At 45.6% G+C, this 18,730-nt stretch overlaps 1 protein-coding gene across 2 annotated transcripts; it reads right to left on the reverse strand.

Moving 5' to 3' along the window:
* Window positions 1-9,539: 9,539 nt before the first annotated feature.
* Window positions 9,540-18,521, reverse strand: LOC146064776 (WD repeat and coiled-coil-containing protein-like). Of its 2 annotated transcripts, XM_083178634.1 has the most exons (4): window positions 16,249-18,521; window positions 13,556-13,670; window positions 11,764-11,895; window positions 9,963-10,097 (listed from the first exon to the last, which is right to left on the reverse strand). In XM_083178634.1, exons 1-3 carry the CDS (start codon window positions 18,100-18,102, stop codon window positions 11,795-11,797), a joined length of 2,070 nt encoding a protein of 689 aa, XP_083034760.1. In that variant the 5' UTR covers window positions 18,103-18,521; the 3' UTR covers window positions 9,963-10,097; window positions 11,764-11,794. The 2 variants fall into 2 exon arrangements, with proteins under 2 accessions (XP_083034759.1, XP_083034760.1); XM_083178633.1 differs by lacking the exon at window positions 11,764-11,895 and having other exon boundaries at window positions 9,540-10,097; window positions 16,249-18,497.
* Window positions 18,522-18,730: the final 209 nt, after the last annotated feature.

Genomic DNA, 18,730 nt, shown 5'->3' on the forward strand with positions numbered 1-18,730 from the left:
AAAAAACGGCAATATACCGTTTTAAAAGTGCGATGTGAAAGGGGTATAAGTGAACCAAACACCACCCTTAGCACCACAACAACAAAAACATGAAAAATGAATATATTGAGTCCATTTGGTATTTTTGGTGCTAAGGTACTTTGGGGGTTATTCTGGTTGATGGTTGGAACCATCGCGATGCGATGTCCATCCCTACTGTAGTCATTACTCTTGAGATCCAACTGTTTGAGGGTCAGATGTATCAAGCTTCAAAAGTGAAAAAGTGGAGAGTGATACTTGATAAACAGCCAGCCAATCAGCTGCTGCCTGTCATGTTACAGGGTGGGTTTGAAATATGACAGGTAGGAGCTGATTGGCTGGCTGTTTATCATTTATCACTCTCCACATTGATGATATTTGAAATGTTATACTGCCAATATAATCCATACAACTGGAACAATATAGGAAATGACTCTGCTATTCCATTTGTAGACTATCGTTGTATTGCTAGAAGCTCGCAGTAATTATCAAATGCTTCTGGCATCCGCAAATCTGAACAGAAGATAATGTGGCATCACAATGTTACCCATCTTTGGAGACAACTGGGCACATATTGCTTTGGCAAAGTCTTGTCTTGCTGCTAATTGTTTTTTTTTTAATGATATAATTGCTTTGTATTAAATCCCGATGTTGAAATGCATGAAGAGTACCTTTATTTTTTGCCTACTAATATGTGTTTAATCTATAATATGTAATGAATGCACTTTCATATATATAATGTGGTGGTCTGGCAATGCTGTGCAATAAAGGTGTCCCCGGGAACGCATTATGGACACCATTATTCCTAAGCATGTACAGTAGACTCTGTTACAATTCCAACTGCACCGCCGGAGAGGAGGGGTCCAGTAGGAGCCTGCACATGGGCCCCCTCCTCTCTTAAGGCGCTCCTGATTTAATCTATAATCATTGGAGGCAGAAGATTGGTCCAGAAGGACTATAGCGGACAGCGGGAGGCCGGTGACTTGTCCTAGCGGGATATAGCGGACAGCTGGAGACGGGTGACTTGTCCTAGCGGGATATAGAGGACAGCTGGAGATGGGTGACTTGTCCTAGGAGGATATAGAGGAGAGCTGGAGATGGGTGACTTATCCTAGCAGGATATAGAGGAGAGATGGAGATGGGTGACTTGTCCTAGCAGGATATAGAGGAGAGCTGGAGATGGGTGATATAGAGGAGAGCTGGAGTCGGAGATGGGTGACTTATCCTAGCAGGATATAGAGGAGAGCTGGAGATGGGTGACATCCTAGCAGGATATAGAGGAGAGCTGGAGATGGGTGACATCCTAGCAGGATATAGAGGAGAGCTGGAGATGGGTGACTTATCCTAGCAGGATATAGCGGACAGCGGGAGGCCGGTGACTTGTCCTAGCGGGGTATAGCGGACAGCTGGAGATGGGTGACTTGTCCTAGCGGGATATAGCGCACAGCTGAAGACGGGTGACTTGTCCTAGCAGGATATAGAGGAGAGCTGGAGATGGGTGACTTATCCTAGCAGGATATAGAGGAGAGCTGGAGATGGGTGACTTGTCCTAGCAGGATATAGCGCACAGCTGAAGACGGGTGACTTGTCCTAGCAGGATATAGAGGAGAGCTGGAGATGGGTTACTTATCCTAGCAGGATATAGAGGAGAGCTGGAGATGGGTGACTTGTCCTAGGAGGATATAGCGGACAGCTGGAGATGGGTGACTTATCCTAGCAGGATATAGAGGAGAGCTGGAGATGGGTGACTTGTCCTAGCAGGATATAGCGCACAGCTGAAGACGGGTGACTTGTCCTAGCAGGATATAGAGGACAGCTGGAGACGGGTGACTTGCCCTAGCAGGATATAGCGGACAGCTGGAGACGGGTGACTTGTCCTAGCAGGATATAGCGGACAGCTGGAGACGGGTGACTTGTCCTAGCAGGATATAGAGGAGAGTTGGAGATGGGTGACTTATCCTAGCAGGATATAGAGGAGAGCTGGAGATGGGTGACTTGTCCTAGCAGGATATAGAGGAGAGCTGGAGATGGGTGACTTGTCCTGGCAGGATATAGCGCACAGCTGGAGATGGGTGACTTGTCCTAGCAGGATATAGTGGACAGCTGGAGATGGGTGACTTGTCCTAGCAGGATATAGAGGAGAGCTGGAGATGGGTGACTTGTCCTAGCAGGATATAGAGGAGAGCTGGAGATGGGTGACTTATCCTAGCAGGATATAGAGGAGAGCTGGAGATGGGTGACTTGTCCTAGCAGGATATAGCGCACAGCTGAAGACGGGTGACTTGTCCTAGCAGGATATAGAGGAGAGCTGGAGATGGGTGACTTATCCTAGCAGGATATAGAGGAGAGCTGGAGATGGGTGACTTGTCCTAGGAGGATATAGCGGGCAGCTGGAGATGGGTGACTTATCCTAGCAGGATATAGAGGAGAGCTGGAGATGGGTGACTTGTCCTAGCAGGATATAGCGCACAGCTGAAGACGGGTGACTTGTCCTAGCAGGATATAGAGGACAGCTGGAGACGGGTGACTTGTCCTAGCAGGATATAGCGGACAGCTGGAGACGGGTGACTTGTCCTAGCAGGATATAGCGGACAGCTGGAGACGGGTGACTTGTCCTAGCAGGATATAGAGGAGAGCTGGAGATGGGTGACTTATCCTAGCAGGATATAGAGGAGAGCTGGAGATGGGTGACTTGTCCTAGCAGGATATAGAGGAGAGCTGGAGATGGGTGACTTGTCCTAGCAGGATATAGAGGAGAGCTGAAGATGGGTGACTTGTCCTAGCAGGATATAGAGGAGAGATGGAGATGGGTGACTTGTCCTGGCAGGATATAGCGCACAGCTGGAGATGGGTGACTTGTCCTAGCAGGATATAGTGTACAGCTGGAGACGGGTGACTTGTCCTAGCAGGATATAGAGGAGAGCTGGAGACGGGTGACTTGTCCTAGCAGGATATAGAGGAGAGCTGGAGATGGGTGACTTGTCCTAGGAGGATATAGAGGAGAGCTGGAGATGGGTGACTTGTCCTAGCAGGATATAGAGCACAGCTGAAGACGGGTGACTTGTCCTAGCAGGATATAGAGGAGAGCTGGAGATGGGTGACTTGTCCTAGGAGGATATAGAGGAGAGCTGGAGATGGGTGACTTATCCTAGCAGGATATAGAGGAGAGCTGGAGATGGGTGACTTGTCCTAGCAGGATATAGCGCATAGCTGAAGACGGGTGACTTGTCCAATGGAGTATGCTGACGCTAAATAAAGAAATGAGATTATTATTATTATTATTATTATTATTATAGTGCTGCATTGATTCCATCTTTATTTTGCGATTGAAAGCATGCGGTTTATTCTCCACATTATGGGCGGGATTCACTAATAACCCCCGCTGTACATCACCGGCATTCGCATTGTTAATAATCGCATATGCATTAACATATGCGATTATTAACGCCAAAGCGAAGGCTGGCGATGTGTAGCGGGTTCCCCCTCCCTCCCTGCACCCTCACAAGGCTGTGTGACGGCTCCTTTCCTCCTCCCTGCACTCGGAAGCTGTGCAAGGAGGAGGAGATCACCGGTCCGGGCAGCACAGCAGGAGGCTGCCCGGATACAGGTGAGGGGGGTGCGGCGCTGATCGGCGGTGGGCGCGCGGGGCGGCGGGGGATGCGAAGGGAAGCCCATAGGCTTCCATGGGGTTACGCCAAATAGGAACTGGCGTAACCCCCCGCAGTGAAGCCCCGGCGGTGGGGCTTTGCTGCATATGGAAATGCGGTAAAAACCCCAAAAACGGGGTTTTTACGGCATTTTCAGTTTAGTGAATCTCGCCCTAGGTGACACAATGATCCTGTAATACCTGGTAAAAACATACAAGTGCAGAAGGTTCTTTCCTGTAGACAGACAAACCACCAGAAAACCAGCCCATAACTGCCACGTTACTAGTTGTGTTTGGCAAATGGCAGTTGGGTGCTGGTTGGTTGGTACTGTATCTCTTGCCATTTTATTTCTCTCCAAGTTTGAATAAACGCCCCCTTTAGTTGCTGGTGTGGAGCAGAATCTAGCCAGTGACGTATACTATTCTCCAAAATTCCAACCAGCCCCTGCCCACCGTTTCAATTATGTTCGAGTGACAGAAGTAGATTAATGTGGGTATGGGTAAAAACCGGAACAGGACAAGACCCCCGGACCGTCGGACCGGACATCAAATTCTGCAGTCCGGAGCTTGTGGCGTCAGGTCCAGGGGGTGTCCTGTCCTGGGGTGTGTCCTGCCTGGGTGGGGCTGGCTGTGACACCTGTCACCAGGGAGAGGAGGAAGGGGATAATAAAGCCTCCCTGTATGGTCCGGGCATGTAGCAAAAACCGGACGATCCGGACCACATGGGGAGGCAGCAATCTCCCCTTCCCCATGTCCCTGGTGATAGCCAGTGGCGTAACTAGAAATATTGCTCCCCAAGACATTGGCAATCACAATAAAAAAACTAAAAAAAAAAAAAACTGTGCCACTCCATCCTCATTTCTAGCTTCTGATCTCTGCCCCCGATTCCCACTGCACCTCTCCGTTTCCCTGTGCACCTCTGAATCACCTGTCCTATCTGCCTTCGATCACCCTTGCACCTCTCCATTGCCTGTACAACTCTCCATCCTCTGTTCTACCTGCACCACTCTTCCCCCTATCCCACTGCACTCCCCATCCCTCTGTCCTTCCCTTTACCCTCTATCCCCCTTGCACCTCTCCATTCTCCTGTCCCCCTGCACCTCTGTCTCCCCCCCCCTCCATGTCTCCTCTTCACCACTCCATCCCCCTGTCCCACCTTCACCTCTGTCTCCCCCCCCCCTCCATCTCCATGTCTCCTCTTCACCACTCCATCCCCCCTGTCCCCCCCTTCACCTCTGTCTCCTTGTCCCCTCTTCACCTGTCTATCCCCCTGTCCTCCCTGCACCCCTGTATGGTACGCAAATAAAATATGTATAGAAAACATTATAAAAACACTTTATGTAAATTGCTGCCATTATTTACCTAACTTGTTTAGGCAGACAGCAGGACGGGGCTGGTGGCAGGTAGCTGAGAGGCTAGTCCCTGCCTGTCTCATCCATTGCAGCCTGCGTGCCTGTGCCAGATACCCCCGGCGCAGGCTGCCGCTCTGTATACAGCAAGCCGTGCACGGGGGGGAGCAGCTGCAACACACAGTGGAAGGACAGCGGGGCGGGCTGTGTGGAAGCTGGGGGAGTGCCAGGCAGGAAGAAAGGGAGAGGAGCTCTCTGGCTGGCTGTGTGAGGATACTCATTGACCTCCCCCCGCGCGCGCGGTCCGCCCCATGGGGAGGTCATGGGGCGGGTCAATGAGCGTCCTCACATAAACAGCCAGAGACGAAGAAGAATGGAAGTTTAAGTATTGGGTGCTGCATCTCTCAAAGAACTGCTGCCTGCGGCTCCGTGACCTGCGCCCTGGGGGCACCGCCGCTCCCCGCCTGGGCTGCGGAGCCGTAGCTACGCCACTGGTGATAGCTATTACAGGGAACCCCCTGGACAAGAAACCCCATGGATGGGACACTACAAGCTCTGGACTGAAGATTTTGATGTCCGGTCCGTCAGTCCGGGGTTTAGTCCGCGTCCAGTTTTTACATAGTCCCGATTAATGTAAACGATACCGCTCCCTTCATGATTTCAAGATACTCCAAGACTTATTGTTTTGCACATGATATTGCATTGGAGGATATGGGAATAAGCGCCCGACACAAAGCATTGACATGTGTCAAGTAATGTGTAAGGGGGGGGGGGGGGTTTAGAGGTGCTATAAATTTAGAAAACATTCTGGGCCAGGTGTATAAAGCTTCAAAAAGTAAAACATTGGAGAGTGATAAACAGCCAGGAAATCAGCTACTACCTGCCATGTCACAGACTGGGTTTGAAAAAATGACAGGTAGGAGCTGATTGGCTGGCTATTTATCCCAATGTTTTGACTTTTGAAGCTTGATACATCTGGCTTATAAACAACAAATATACTCCAAACTTTCTTTATTTCACACACCCTGCATCAGTGCCAGATTAAGTTCCGCATGGGCTTGGAGCTGACATTTATGATGGGCCTGTTGGGCACTGCGCAGAGGGTGTGACCAGCATGGTCATCTACTGCACCGCCATCATCAGGGCTGGCAACAGAAATCTTGGGGGCCCAATACACAATAGATATCTCTGCGGGCCCCCATGCTGGAACATAAACTGTGGTCATTACTGAAGTGGTGCAGAGCAGCGAGGGAGGGTTGGAGTCAGGTATGGAAAACTATCCCAGAAAATTTCTGGGAGCAGCTGTATTTATGCGGCCTGCGCTCTATCAAACTGGGTAGCCGGTCGAGGGATCTACCATGTCTAGATTGATAATGTTACGGTCAACCACCCTTTGTCGAACCTATCTAGTTGAACGCCTAAAGATAGATGACCGCATCTAGATCGACAGTAAAGGAAGTTAGATGCCAGCACACTTCCACCGTCGGAGATGTTTGGCCAAATTCGGACCAGTACTAGCTGGTCTGAATCGGCACCTTTGCTCACTAGACCAGCTTCTAGGTCAATAATAGTGAAAGGAATAACATCTTTGGGTAAAACCAGGAGTGGTTTAAATGGAAATGGGTTTATACATAAATAAATAAATAAATATATCATCAATGACAACCAATACGACCATCAATAGTTAACATACTAATGGCCATACATAGGAGGAGCCCGGAGAGGAGATGGTGCTGGGCATTTCAGGGGGCGGTAATGGGCTTTAACATTATTTATGTCATTTAGTTATGCCCCTTTCCAGCGGCACCATGATGGGTGGTGGCTATGTCCCTATTCTTCTTGCTTCACTAGGAAGTAGGGGGGGGGGGTGTGGGAAATCTGTCTACTCCTCGGGGGTGGAGTCTCCCACAACTTCCGGGAGAGAAGGCAAACACGGATACTTACCACGTTAACACTGCAGAGGCTGACACTTTTTGGGCTCAATTCAGACTATCCATTCACTTGTGACATCACTGAGGCACAAACATACTGAGGTAAATTTACTAAGATGACAGCTCTATTGGAGATGTGATGTTGCTTATAGCAACCAATCAGAATCTACTTCTTATAGATAATGAATAGAATACCATAGCAACATCCCATCTTTAATAGAACTACCATCTTAGTGAATGAACCCCAATGTACAATCTCCAAGTGAACAGACAGAATGATCGTCAGAGTGTGATAAACAGCTTGGATATTGGTTTGACCACACTGTGTATAGGTGACAGATACACCATAATGTATTATCTCACTGCTAACCTCCGGTCTCTATTTACAAAGGGGATGACGTTCGTTGCTAGCATGTAGACAGCTCTCTTCTTTAATTTATTCCCAAGGAGATAAAACAATGACATCTGCTCAGGTTTTACAAGATCTGGCACCTGCCTACGTATTATACCAGAGTCAGGGAGAGGATTAGAGAAATGCAGAAGCGTGCCCAGCAATTATTCACTGCTCATTGCTAGCTGCCTGATAGAAGAGACATAGCATTGTAATTGCGGATAGGAAGGCTATCATTTATGGACATGCTGAATGTTTATTATCAGAGGGACCATTTGTTTACTGAAAGTAGTCATATGTGTGTGTGTGTGCGTATATTTTATATATATATATATATATATTATACTGCTGCTGCAATAATTTTCCCGGGCTGGATTCAAGTCCCAATCCGCCCCTGCCCCTTGAATTATACGGCACTCTTGGCTCACCCCATGACTGATACAGCACATTTAACAGCCCTTGCAGTAAAAAACAAACAAAAAAAAACAAACTTTTTTTTATTTTCATTAAAAAAAAGGGCAGCTCCCCTGGTCTGATACAGGACACATGGGGGGCACCCCTGGACTGGTGCGGGACACATGGGGCACCCATATAATTATATGGCACACTCAGTATTTCCCCCTTAGTAGTTGTACATGGCCGCTCAGTAGTTCCCCCTTAATAGTTGGACCCTGGCCGCTCAGTATTTCCCCCTTTAGATTGTCCCCCCTCCAGCAGCCCCTTTAGTTCCTCCTTTAATGTGTCACCACCCCCCCCCCCCTTGCAGCCCCCATGTGTTCTCCCCCTCTGCAGACAGCACGGGCACATCCGTGCTGTCTGACATTCACTTGCTGAATGAAGATGGCGCCGAAGCGGGACTCTGAAAGATGGCGGGAAGCGGCGAACTCCTCGGATCCGGCCTCGGATAAGGTAAGTTCTACTCCAAACCCTATATATTTAAATGTAATCTATATATATAAGGCTAAATTCTTCTCACCTTTTTGTGAGTGATGTACCGCCGGTGCCCACTAGAGGCCACTCAATGGACCAAATTACTCTTCAACAGAAAGTGTAAGCAAAACGATGTGTTTCACTTCCTGGATATGGAGAGAGGGAGCTGTGATGGCAGACTGGAGGTAGGAGCAGATAGGGACTAAGCCATCATTTGGACAGGCTAATAACAAGTGAATTATAAAGCAAATAAACACTTTACTATCTCCCAATGAAGCTCCTTAAGCTTAACTCGTGGTACTGAAGCCCAGATACCTATTGTATCTGCCTCATGATGTCCAGGATGGATAAATCAGGTATGTACAGTATGCGCCACAATGCATGTACAGTCAGTCGATAATCGATCGGATGCAACACCGTCCAATAGGGTTACCACCTCATTCCTTTAATTCTGGACACATATTAATTACACAGGTTCTGTGGCTGATAAAAACCAGGTGAAATGGAGTCTTGAAGTCAGCCAGCCTCAGAACCTGTGTAATTAATAGGTGTCTGGAATTAAAGGAATGAGGTGGTAACCCTACCGTCGAAGCTGTGGCCAATGTCAAGTCTAACAAAGGCATGGGAAAGCCTATTTATCAAGCAGTATTAGTATAACTACAGTACCTGATATGTTACTGCCATCTCAGAATCCGGGGCGCCAACAGGTTGGACAGGAACTGATAAGAGGGAGGGATGTGGCCACCGGGAGGGGGCGTGGTCATGCCCCCACGACAGCCTTTCCTCTCTATCCTCACTGCCTGGCTTCCTGAAATGGTGGAGCAGGACCTGGGCCCCTCCAGTAGACCCAGGCTGGGTAAAAAGTAGCCCCCCCCCCTCAACGCCACTGCTCAGGATGGTGAGATAAGATGAGAAATCGAAAGTAAAGGTTCAGGCCAATATAATTGTGTTGTGATGAAAACATATGGATGTAATAGTGTCCAGAAAAGTCTGAGATTGGCCAGCACCCTGCCACTCTGACCGACTAGGATGCTATTAAAAAAAGTCCCCATAATCATATTTGACTGATGGAATTTATTACTTAATTCAGTTCTAAACAGTTGGGAAAAAGTGAAGATTGGGGTCCGAGAATAGGCAGAGCAAAACTGTATTATTGGGGTGCACAAAAGTCTCTTTTTTGGCATTCACCAGCTGTTATATTCTGTTCAAAAAGATGAGACCAATAATGTCAATTAGTGTTAAGACTTAAGAATATTTTATTATCACTTTATATAGTATAAGATTATTTATGCATTATATACTGGTTATGATTTAAAATGGATGGTTATATGCTATAGTGTAGGGCAAGGGTGGCCAAACCTGTCCTCAAGATCTACCAACGGTGCATGTTTCTCAGACAACCTGTGGACCTATAGTAGGAATGACTGCAGCAGGTTTAAAAATGTGACAGTTAGTAATGACTTCAGCTGTGCACCAGCTAGGTGATCTGGGGAATATGACAGTTAGTAATGACTACAGCTGTGCACCAGCTTGGTGACTTGGAAAATGTGGACCGTTGGTAGATCCCTAGTGTAGTGTGTACACTGCCTGTGGGCACCAGATCATTACTAAACCCAGGGGCTGTTACTGTAAATTAGAGACTGTTGGAAAAACTCTTCATCCACATTCTTCCATTTTCTCTGTGCCCTCTGTAGACCCATTAGACTCGTTTGCGCAGAAGACCGAAGATACAGAGTGATCTTTTGCCTCTTGGATCACAACCTCTTGGTTGGCTCTGAACGTTATTGGGACAAAGCCTTCTCTATCTTCTGTGAGAATGATCCACTTGGAACCTAGTAAAAAAGGGTCCAAAACATTGTTTGAGATACTGTACATTTGAAAAGGTTTTATTCCAATCCAATTGTATCCCTACTCTTTAAAAATAATATATATGACTGTGTTATCACAAGTGACCAATAAAGTCACATACATCGTCTGCATAAAAGGATGGTAGCCATTTTGAAAAGCCAGGCAGTTATTGATGTCACTGAAGATTGAGTTCTTAGATATCAGGGACAAGCAGTGATTAGCTCAGGTAAAGTTTCATGATTATTAACAAAATGGTTGCCTTTACAAGTCCTGGTAATCGAACATTCTTATTTGGCCTAATATTTTACACTCAGTATGAACTGGGAATTTTTACAGCTATGTATTTGGAAAATTAAATATTGATCCTGATACAGTGGCTTTGTATCCATAAAGTATTTTTTTATTATTTTTTTATTATTATTATTATTATAATTATTATTTATTATTCTTTATTAAATGCCAAAGTGTTCCACAGCACCATAAGTAAAGGAAGAACACAGAAACATTAAAAAGTACAAAGCTTTTTAAAAGGAAATAGAGGGGCTTGCCCACTATTGCATCTGCATGATTTTCAGGGACGTACACAAGATATAGACATTTCCCCTTATTTCTTTCCGGTTATTTTTTTTTCTTCCAAATAGCCGACAAAATGGCCACCTCTGTGCATCACCACAAAAGGCACCAAAATAAAGTTCCACATGCAGGGCTGGTGAAAGGCTTGTTGGCACCCTAGGTAAAACTTCAACCTATGACCCCCTTCCCCAAACCCACACTGTCACCAATACCCACAATCCAGTGTGGAGGTGGCGTATTATTAGTTCCACAGCCATCACCTGTACTAGTGTAACTTCTAATACGCAAACATTCTAAGACATAGACATCTTTCATTTTATGATAGGCAGAATCAATGGCTCGTCCCAGCACTGAATAGATGGGATGGAAGTAGTATGTGGTGGATGGCGTGGCCTAGCGCCGCTACCCCCTTTAGATCACATTATATTATCTTTTAAATTAATAAAATTATGTATTTTACTGTACCTCTTGTTCACCAATATACCCAACATCTTAGTTAACCCTTTGAGTGCGAAGTGAATTTTTGAAAATAGGGGTGAAAATTGGCAAGCTAAATTTTTTATTCATCCTAATGACCTGTAATGTTTACCTTATATAGAAAATATAATCTGTTTTTTTTTTTTACACAGCATTTAAAATTGAATTGATATAACAAATGTAAGCAACGCTGGCATTTTTCGCAGATATTTTGAAATTCTTTCCTAGAGATGTTCGCACTTAAAGGGTTAATGACTTCCGTGTAGCCTATTGTTACCACCATTCTAATAGGCCATACTTGCTTACTTTTAGTGGTATATTTACTAAGTGATGGTTTTAAGAAGTGGAGAAGTTGCCATTAGCAACCAATAAGATTCTATTTATAGTCTTCTAGAAAGTGCAAGATAAATGATAAGTAGTCTAGTTGGCTGCTATGGCAACATGTCCACCTCTCAAATTCCGCTCTTTAGTAAATATACAACTTAGAGTCTCCACTTCAGAAGAATAGATGCTACTGGCCACTGCGGGTTGCATCTGGGCTCTTGTGTCTTTATGCTCCATGGATTTTGCCTCTTTCCCCCTCTTACGGTTCTGCAATACCTGGTTTTATCTCCCCATCCAGTCCGCTTTACTACAAAGTGGGTGAGAAGTGGGAAACGTTCTTCAAATGAAGGGAAGTATAAGAACACGAGGACATGCGCTGGCACTGGAGGGGGGAGGTTCTGGGGAAATCTAAGGACACATGAAAGGGTAGTGGACAAGTGGAATAGCCTCCCATCAGAAGTGGAAGAGGCAAAGACAGTAGAGCAATTTAAACATGCATGAAGTAGGCATAAGGACATCCTTAAAAATATCTAAGGAACATATAGGGGTTAAGGGTAACAATGTGGCTAAAAAAGGGGCAGCCTAGATGGGCCAAATGGTTATGTACTAAGATGGGAGTTCTATTTCATATGGGATGTTGCTATAGGCAACCAATTAGAATCTACTTTAGTCGTTTTCTTTAGTTACTGGTAAAATTTGAATTAGGCAGAGAGGATTCTAAGGAGAAAAATAGGATACAGCGCTTGGGTTTTGCTGAATTTTTTTTATTTCCAACTATCTATTATGAATTTTTAGATGTTTAATGAAAAACATCACATATCACGACAAATTTCATTAACAGAGAACTCTCATAAAATAAACATATACATATATAAAAAAATAAAAAATGAATATCAATGGGTTCCAGCTAGCATTGGGGTATAGTGGAGAGAATTGATGTCATGTCCACAAAACACCTGTAGGAACAGGAGTACTGTGGCTCAACGCGTTTCGGTGTGTTCACACGACTTCATCAGGAGCTGAAACGCGTTGAGCCACAGTACCCCTGTTCCAGCTTGCATTTGGAGAGACACTTTATTCCACACCTTTTCCAGTCCATTTCTTTGAAAGCACCATACCAGACTCCATCCGGACCAGTTCCTATTACCATCTTGGATACCACTATTCAGTGCCACTCCGCAGTGACCAAGCAAGGTATTTGCATACCATAGAATCTGCATAATTCAATAAATTGAGTGACTTTGGAATCCACCACTGGGCAATCACTAGGACTCTTTCAATCTCCTTCCAGTAAGGAGACTTCAGTTGTCTGGTAAATATATACCTACAGGTGTTTTTTGGACATGACATCAATACCCCAATGCTAGCTGGAACCCATTGATATTTATTTTGAATATTTTTATATATATGTTTATTTTATGAGAATTCTCTGGTTATGAAAATTTGTCATGTCATGTGATGTTTTATTCATTAAATATCTAAAAGTTCATAATAGATAGTTGGAAATAAAAAAAATGTCAGCAAAACCCAAGCGCTGTATCATATTTTTCTCCTTTCTTTATTGTTTGGGAGCTTTACACCCTCCCGATACAGCAGCTATAGCAACACCGGTGGTTCCTCTTTTTTTCTTTACAAAGAGGATTCTAAACCTAAAATAATCAAATATACTGTATATGACATAAACATACGATGAAATACCCAGAGGCAGAACTCTGGGAGGCATTGGAGTCATCTTCCGCCGGGCTCCTGCTCCCAAGGGGGCACCTCTCCTCCCCATTCAAGTATAAATCAGTTATTTAAAAGCCAAAGATATTGCTTCTGAGTTCTGATAAATATATGTGTTATCTATCTATATTTCTATATAAATATATATTTTATATAAGGTTTTATTGTGTTGTGTTGTGTATGTGTGTTTGTGGGGGGCACCAATATATATCTTGCCTCTGGGCAACTGGAACGAACTTACGCCACTGGAAATACCTATGACGAAATAAATATCAAATAAAATATCTATATTTCTCTATGTCTGTAAAATGCAGTTTAATATAAATAAAGAATTTTGTTTTACCAAATTTCATTTCAATGTTGTTAATCTGAAAGATCTCCCGCAGGGTTCTCAGGTGAAGTTGTCCATGACACAGGAGAAAAGCTCTCACATCGTTACTGCCATGATCCGGTGATTTCTGGAATTAATAGCAGAAGGAATACAATTAATAAGTGATCAAAAATAAATTCTCAATGCATGAGACATTGGGTCACGCGATGACGTAGAGTCCTGTGATGAAGGAACGTTGACAGAATCGCCGGAAACTGTCCACTGTGCCATTTTTCCGGAGATTTGTACATGTGCGGTTGAGTTTTTTACACTTCTTGCCCAGGGGCGTAACTATTTCGCGCCCCCCCGCCGCACGTTTTTTCGGCGCCCCCCCCCCCTCACACACACACCAAACCTGCCCCCCCACAAACACACCTAACCTGCGCCCCCCCCTTCTTACCCGTACCTGTCCTGCTCTCTGCCGGGACCAGCCTGACCGTCACGGTCCCGGCCGGCTCCTGCTGCTACAATGAAAACTGACTCTTAGAAAATGGCTGCCCCATACTGCAGACAGAAAACTGTCTGCAGTATGGGGGCAGCCATTTTCTAATTGTCAGTTTTCATTGCAGCAGGAGCTGGCCGGGACCGTGACGTCAGGCAGGTCCCGGCAGAGAGCCGGGCGAGACGCAGACCACGGGTAACTATAGCCCCGCAGCCCCCCCGGCGGCGCCCCCAATTTCTCTGCGCCCCCCGCCACCGCGGGGGCTGCGGAGCTATAGTTACGCCACTGTTCTTGCCTTGTTCACACAAGCAGAGCGAAAGTAGATGAGCCTATACAATTTAAAAGTATCATCTGTATAGTATTTTCAAATCCTCCTTGATAAATTAAATTTCTTGGAATGTAGGGGGCGATGTCACCAGGAGTATAGTTGTGTGACCACACTACATAGTGAATATCAGGCCTCCTTTATAGATGCTGCGGATGGTAAAGGGGGAGTCACGCCGCCATACTGGGGGAATGGCGCCTTCTCTCTGACCCAGTTTCAGTATTATTGCCTGGCACAGTGTATGCCGCCAAGGGATCAAAATATTTGAGCCGACATCCCAAAGAGAATGAAGGCATGCCCCAGTGGCGTAGCGCCAAATTTTGCTCTCGCCCCTGTCTTACCTGTCCGCGTTCGTGGCCGGGAGTCGAGACTGCAGATCTACTTTGCACTCCTAGCCTCCTCCGGGCTCCAAGTCCTGACAAAATGTCCCTCAAAAAATGTCCGCCCCCTTACAGCAGACCGTTTTGAAGGATGCTAGAGGAGGCCGCTGCTGCCCCCTCTAGCATCCTAAATACTGTCTGCTGTTAGGGGGCAGACATTTTTGGAGAGACCTTTTGTCATAAGGAGCTAGGAGGAGGCTAGGAGCGCCGGGACGCAGACAAAGTAGGTCCCGGCTCCTGGCCACGAACACGGCGGCAGTATAAGGCAGGTCAGGTTAACGTAACAATAGCTCCCGCAGACCCCGGTGCCCACATTACTCAGCGCCTCTCCGCCACCACGGGGTCTGCCACACGGTGGCTACGCCACTAGCATGCCCATTTCTGCTGTCTTTTAGGTTTAATATGAGTTATGTCTTTCAGGTGTTGTCAGTATTTACAGTATGGCCCTTATTCTGGTTGGTGCGGCCGGAGCCGCATATGCGGCTCCGACCGTGCAGGCGAATCCCCGCCTTCCATACGGATCGCCACGGCCGTCCGTACGCGGATATGTGGCGATCCGCATGAAATTGGACGGGGATACGCCTCCTCCATGGTGGGAGCAGCCCCTGCATTCGATGGTCGCCGAACATCGAATGCAGGGCCGCACGCTCCACCAGGTCCCGCAACACAAGACCACACGGACACTTGTCCGTGTGAAATCTTGTATGGGGGCTTGCAGCTGACATCCGGCGATGTCAGATGCCCGCCCCGTACCAACGCGTCACGGCCTCATTACCATGCATACGCCCCGCGTTTGCATGGGAACGCCCATGAAACGCGGGGCGTATGCATAGGGTAATGAGGATAAGTAGCCCCTCACGCCCCTCTACGCCCCCTGTGCGGCGTATAGAGAATCCTTGCGGCGAAATCGCCTGCACATGCGCAGAGTGACCTCTGCACATGCGCAGAAGATAAACATCGGCGGCCCGTACGCAAGCGGGAATATCCGCACCTACCAGAATAAGGGCCTATATTATTTTTTGAGCGTCTGACAATGAACCTTGACAGATGGGAGAGCAATAAAAAATAGAATTCTAATGTATCTACTATAACGACTATAATACACTAAGGAATTCTTTCTGGGTTTATAAACATAGCATTATATTTTACAAAATTCCAAAATAACAGTATTCCACTTATAACTTAAGTAAAAACTACTAATAAATATAACATAGTTATAAAAATATATATATGTTTGTTATCTTTAAAAAGAGAGATGATAAGGCACTGTAGAAATATCAAACCAGTCACACTAAACATCATGAATTTCTCTTTTCCTAATCTATAATATATATGTCTAGTGTCCGTGTGTCTAGGAAACGCTGCCATCTGTTAGCGGGAAGTGAAACTACATCTCTTTCTCTCTCACACATGCACAAACACAGAAGTTAGCAGACTAGCTTTCAAAGCTTTTGCTTTGAGCGGGCTTTCTAGTATATTAATAATATGGTAAGTAGCCAAGACATAATAAATTATGTACCTGATGAGTAACGAATATGTAAGGAGGATCCTCAGAAGATGGGTGAGGCAAAGTTCTCAAGAAGTTCTTTAAACCGTTATTCACTTCAGTAGTACACAGATAGGAATCGTTGCCAAGAAGTTCCCGATGCCCGAGGTCTGTGGTCCTCTTGCCCCCATTATTGTTGAGGGTAGGTAAATGGTTCTCCCTTGCTTCTTGAGAGTCACTGCTGCATGACCTTTGAGAACACGACCTCTGCAGCGTCCTCTTCGGTATGCCCGGTTGGACCTTCAATGGCTTTAATATAGTTGGCTCATACTGAAGTTTCTCTATAGTTATAGGGTAGTCTGTCACCAACTTATTTTCATCCAGGTCATCCAGACTCGATGCTGGGCTTTGTTGACAGTTTGTGCCCTGCATAATATCTGCAGATTTCGGTCTGACACATGGAGGTTCTGTCCCAATGTGGTTTGGCATCCAGAACTCTTTGCTTACGTTGTGCTCATCGGATGCTTGTTTGCCGCCAGCATTAGGCAAACTGGAGTGACCTGATATAATATTTTGACCACAATTTGACCTTGCAGGTATGTATTCAGTGGGCATTATTGTCCTAGTCACTAACTGCACCATAAATTTGTCTGAGGCCGATGCAGGCAGAAATACAACATCATTGGATCTTTGCCTCCCGACCAAGATGAGCAAGAGTGTATCACTAAGAAAATAAACTCCCTTGGCTATTTCATTCTCTTCCAGCTTGATTTGTTGAATGTTGGGCATACATGATGGAGCTATGGGATAGATTAAAACCAGGTTGCAAGTGTTAGATGCTACCGCAACTCTTTCACCATGAGGGTCAAGAACCAGTATATCTGGGGTGGAGATACCTGGAAGGGACACTGTCCTAGTGGTTGTGGCATTCTTTTCAAAAGAAATGATTACAAGACTTGACAATTCTGGTTTGCTTTCAACCTGGACGTTCTTTGGTTTAAAGTGAGCTAGTGGACTTGGGTCAGACCTGCGATGCCTGGCAAGGATCTGAGAAACATCTGGAGCCAACGATGAGACCTTCAGCATGTCTACTGGCTCTGACTTCCCTGAATCTATAGACATTCGTCTGCTATTCCGGGACAACTCATCATCCAAAATCAAGAGTGAAGATTGTAAACCAAATCCATCTGAATCCTTGCTTTTGTGATATGGACTTTTTGCTGCAGTCTCCACAGTCACGACCACTTGGCAATCCATGATGGGTTGAATGGCAACAACTGCAGAATCAATATTAAATATAGGGCAAAATGAACAAGGACTTAAACTCTTTTGGTCATCATTCCACATAAAGCTGTGAAGGGAATCATCCATGGCGACCACCATGCGGTTGCCATCTTTCGCCCAGCAGGCACAACGAATCGCACTGCACCCTGTAATCTCCGCCTTAACGTTGTTATTGTTGTAACACACCGAGTACAAAACTGAGATGTCCCGCTTTGTTAAGACTACCAAGATGTCCTTCTTTGGATGCCAAACGCAGCCTTGTGGGAGAATGGGGAAGGGATCCCCATACTCGCACGTCTGAGAGACCACCAGTTTGTTTTTTTCCAATGGGTTGTAATAGAGTTGCCAAATAGTGACACGCTTCTTGTGTTGTACAGCCAGCAGGGCCAGAACATCGGTTGCTGGCCCCCAAGACAGGCCGTGAACATGTTCGAACTGTCCAATCACCACTGAGCTGCCAAACTCTGCCTCTTCCTTCTGAAGTTGCAAGGCTGTGAGGATGACTTGTCTGCCGTCCGTCCAGGCTAGACCGTGCACGGGGTGGATTGCTTGGTGCAGGGCGTTCATGCCGCTTCTAAGGAGCTTCACCCTTCCTAGGTCCATTACTTCTTTTTGTGTCGCAGGAGGAAACAATTTTTAAACTGTCATCTTGGATTGTTTTGAAAGCCAATAAATATCTGTACTCGAAGAAGTCCAAGGGTTTCAGCAGCTCTCAGTTCATGTTCTTCAAATAAGCTACTAGCATATTGGAGTTAGTAAATCTCTTTATCAGAATGATTTGCTGTGTTTACTGTTATCCTAGGAGGAGTTAACCCGCTGGACTCAGGGAAGGTTTTAGCTACTTACAAATCATTTACATTAGTTAAGAAAGCTGCCTATTGGTTTTACGTAGAGACATTGTCCCAGCTAAATATAACTTTTTAATACATTAACCCCTTTTGATCAGGTATTTTCCTATTTAAGGGATTATGACATAACATTAGCCTCCTCCTCGCTAGCAAGACTGGAGAGGTAACGTGAGTTTGTTTGTAATTCTCTTTAATACTTCATTGAATTAACAGAGGTTGCTAAGCATTAATCCATAGCTTTCCCATAGAGCTATATTTTGGCAACTACTATACACAAATCAGCCAGTAATTAGTTTTGTACTTTAAAACAATGTTAAATAAAAAAATTAAAAAATTGCAGAATAACCTTTTGTGGGAAAATCTACCAGAGGATAAGTGTGGAA

This window comes from Crinia signifera, chromosome 3 (genome assembly GCF_055691185.1).
Source record: "Crinia signifera chromosome 3, ASM5569118v1, whole genome shotgun sequence".
NCBI lineage: Eukaryota > Metazoa > Chordata > Amphibia > Anura > Myobatrachidae > Crinia > Crinia signifera.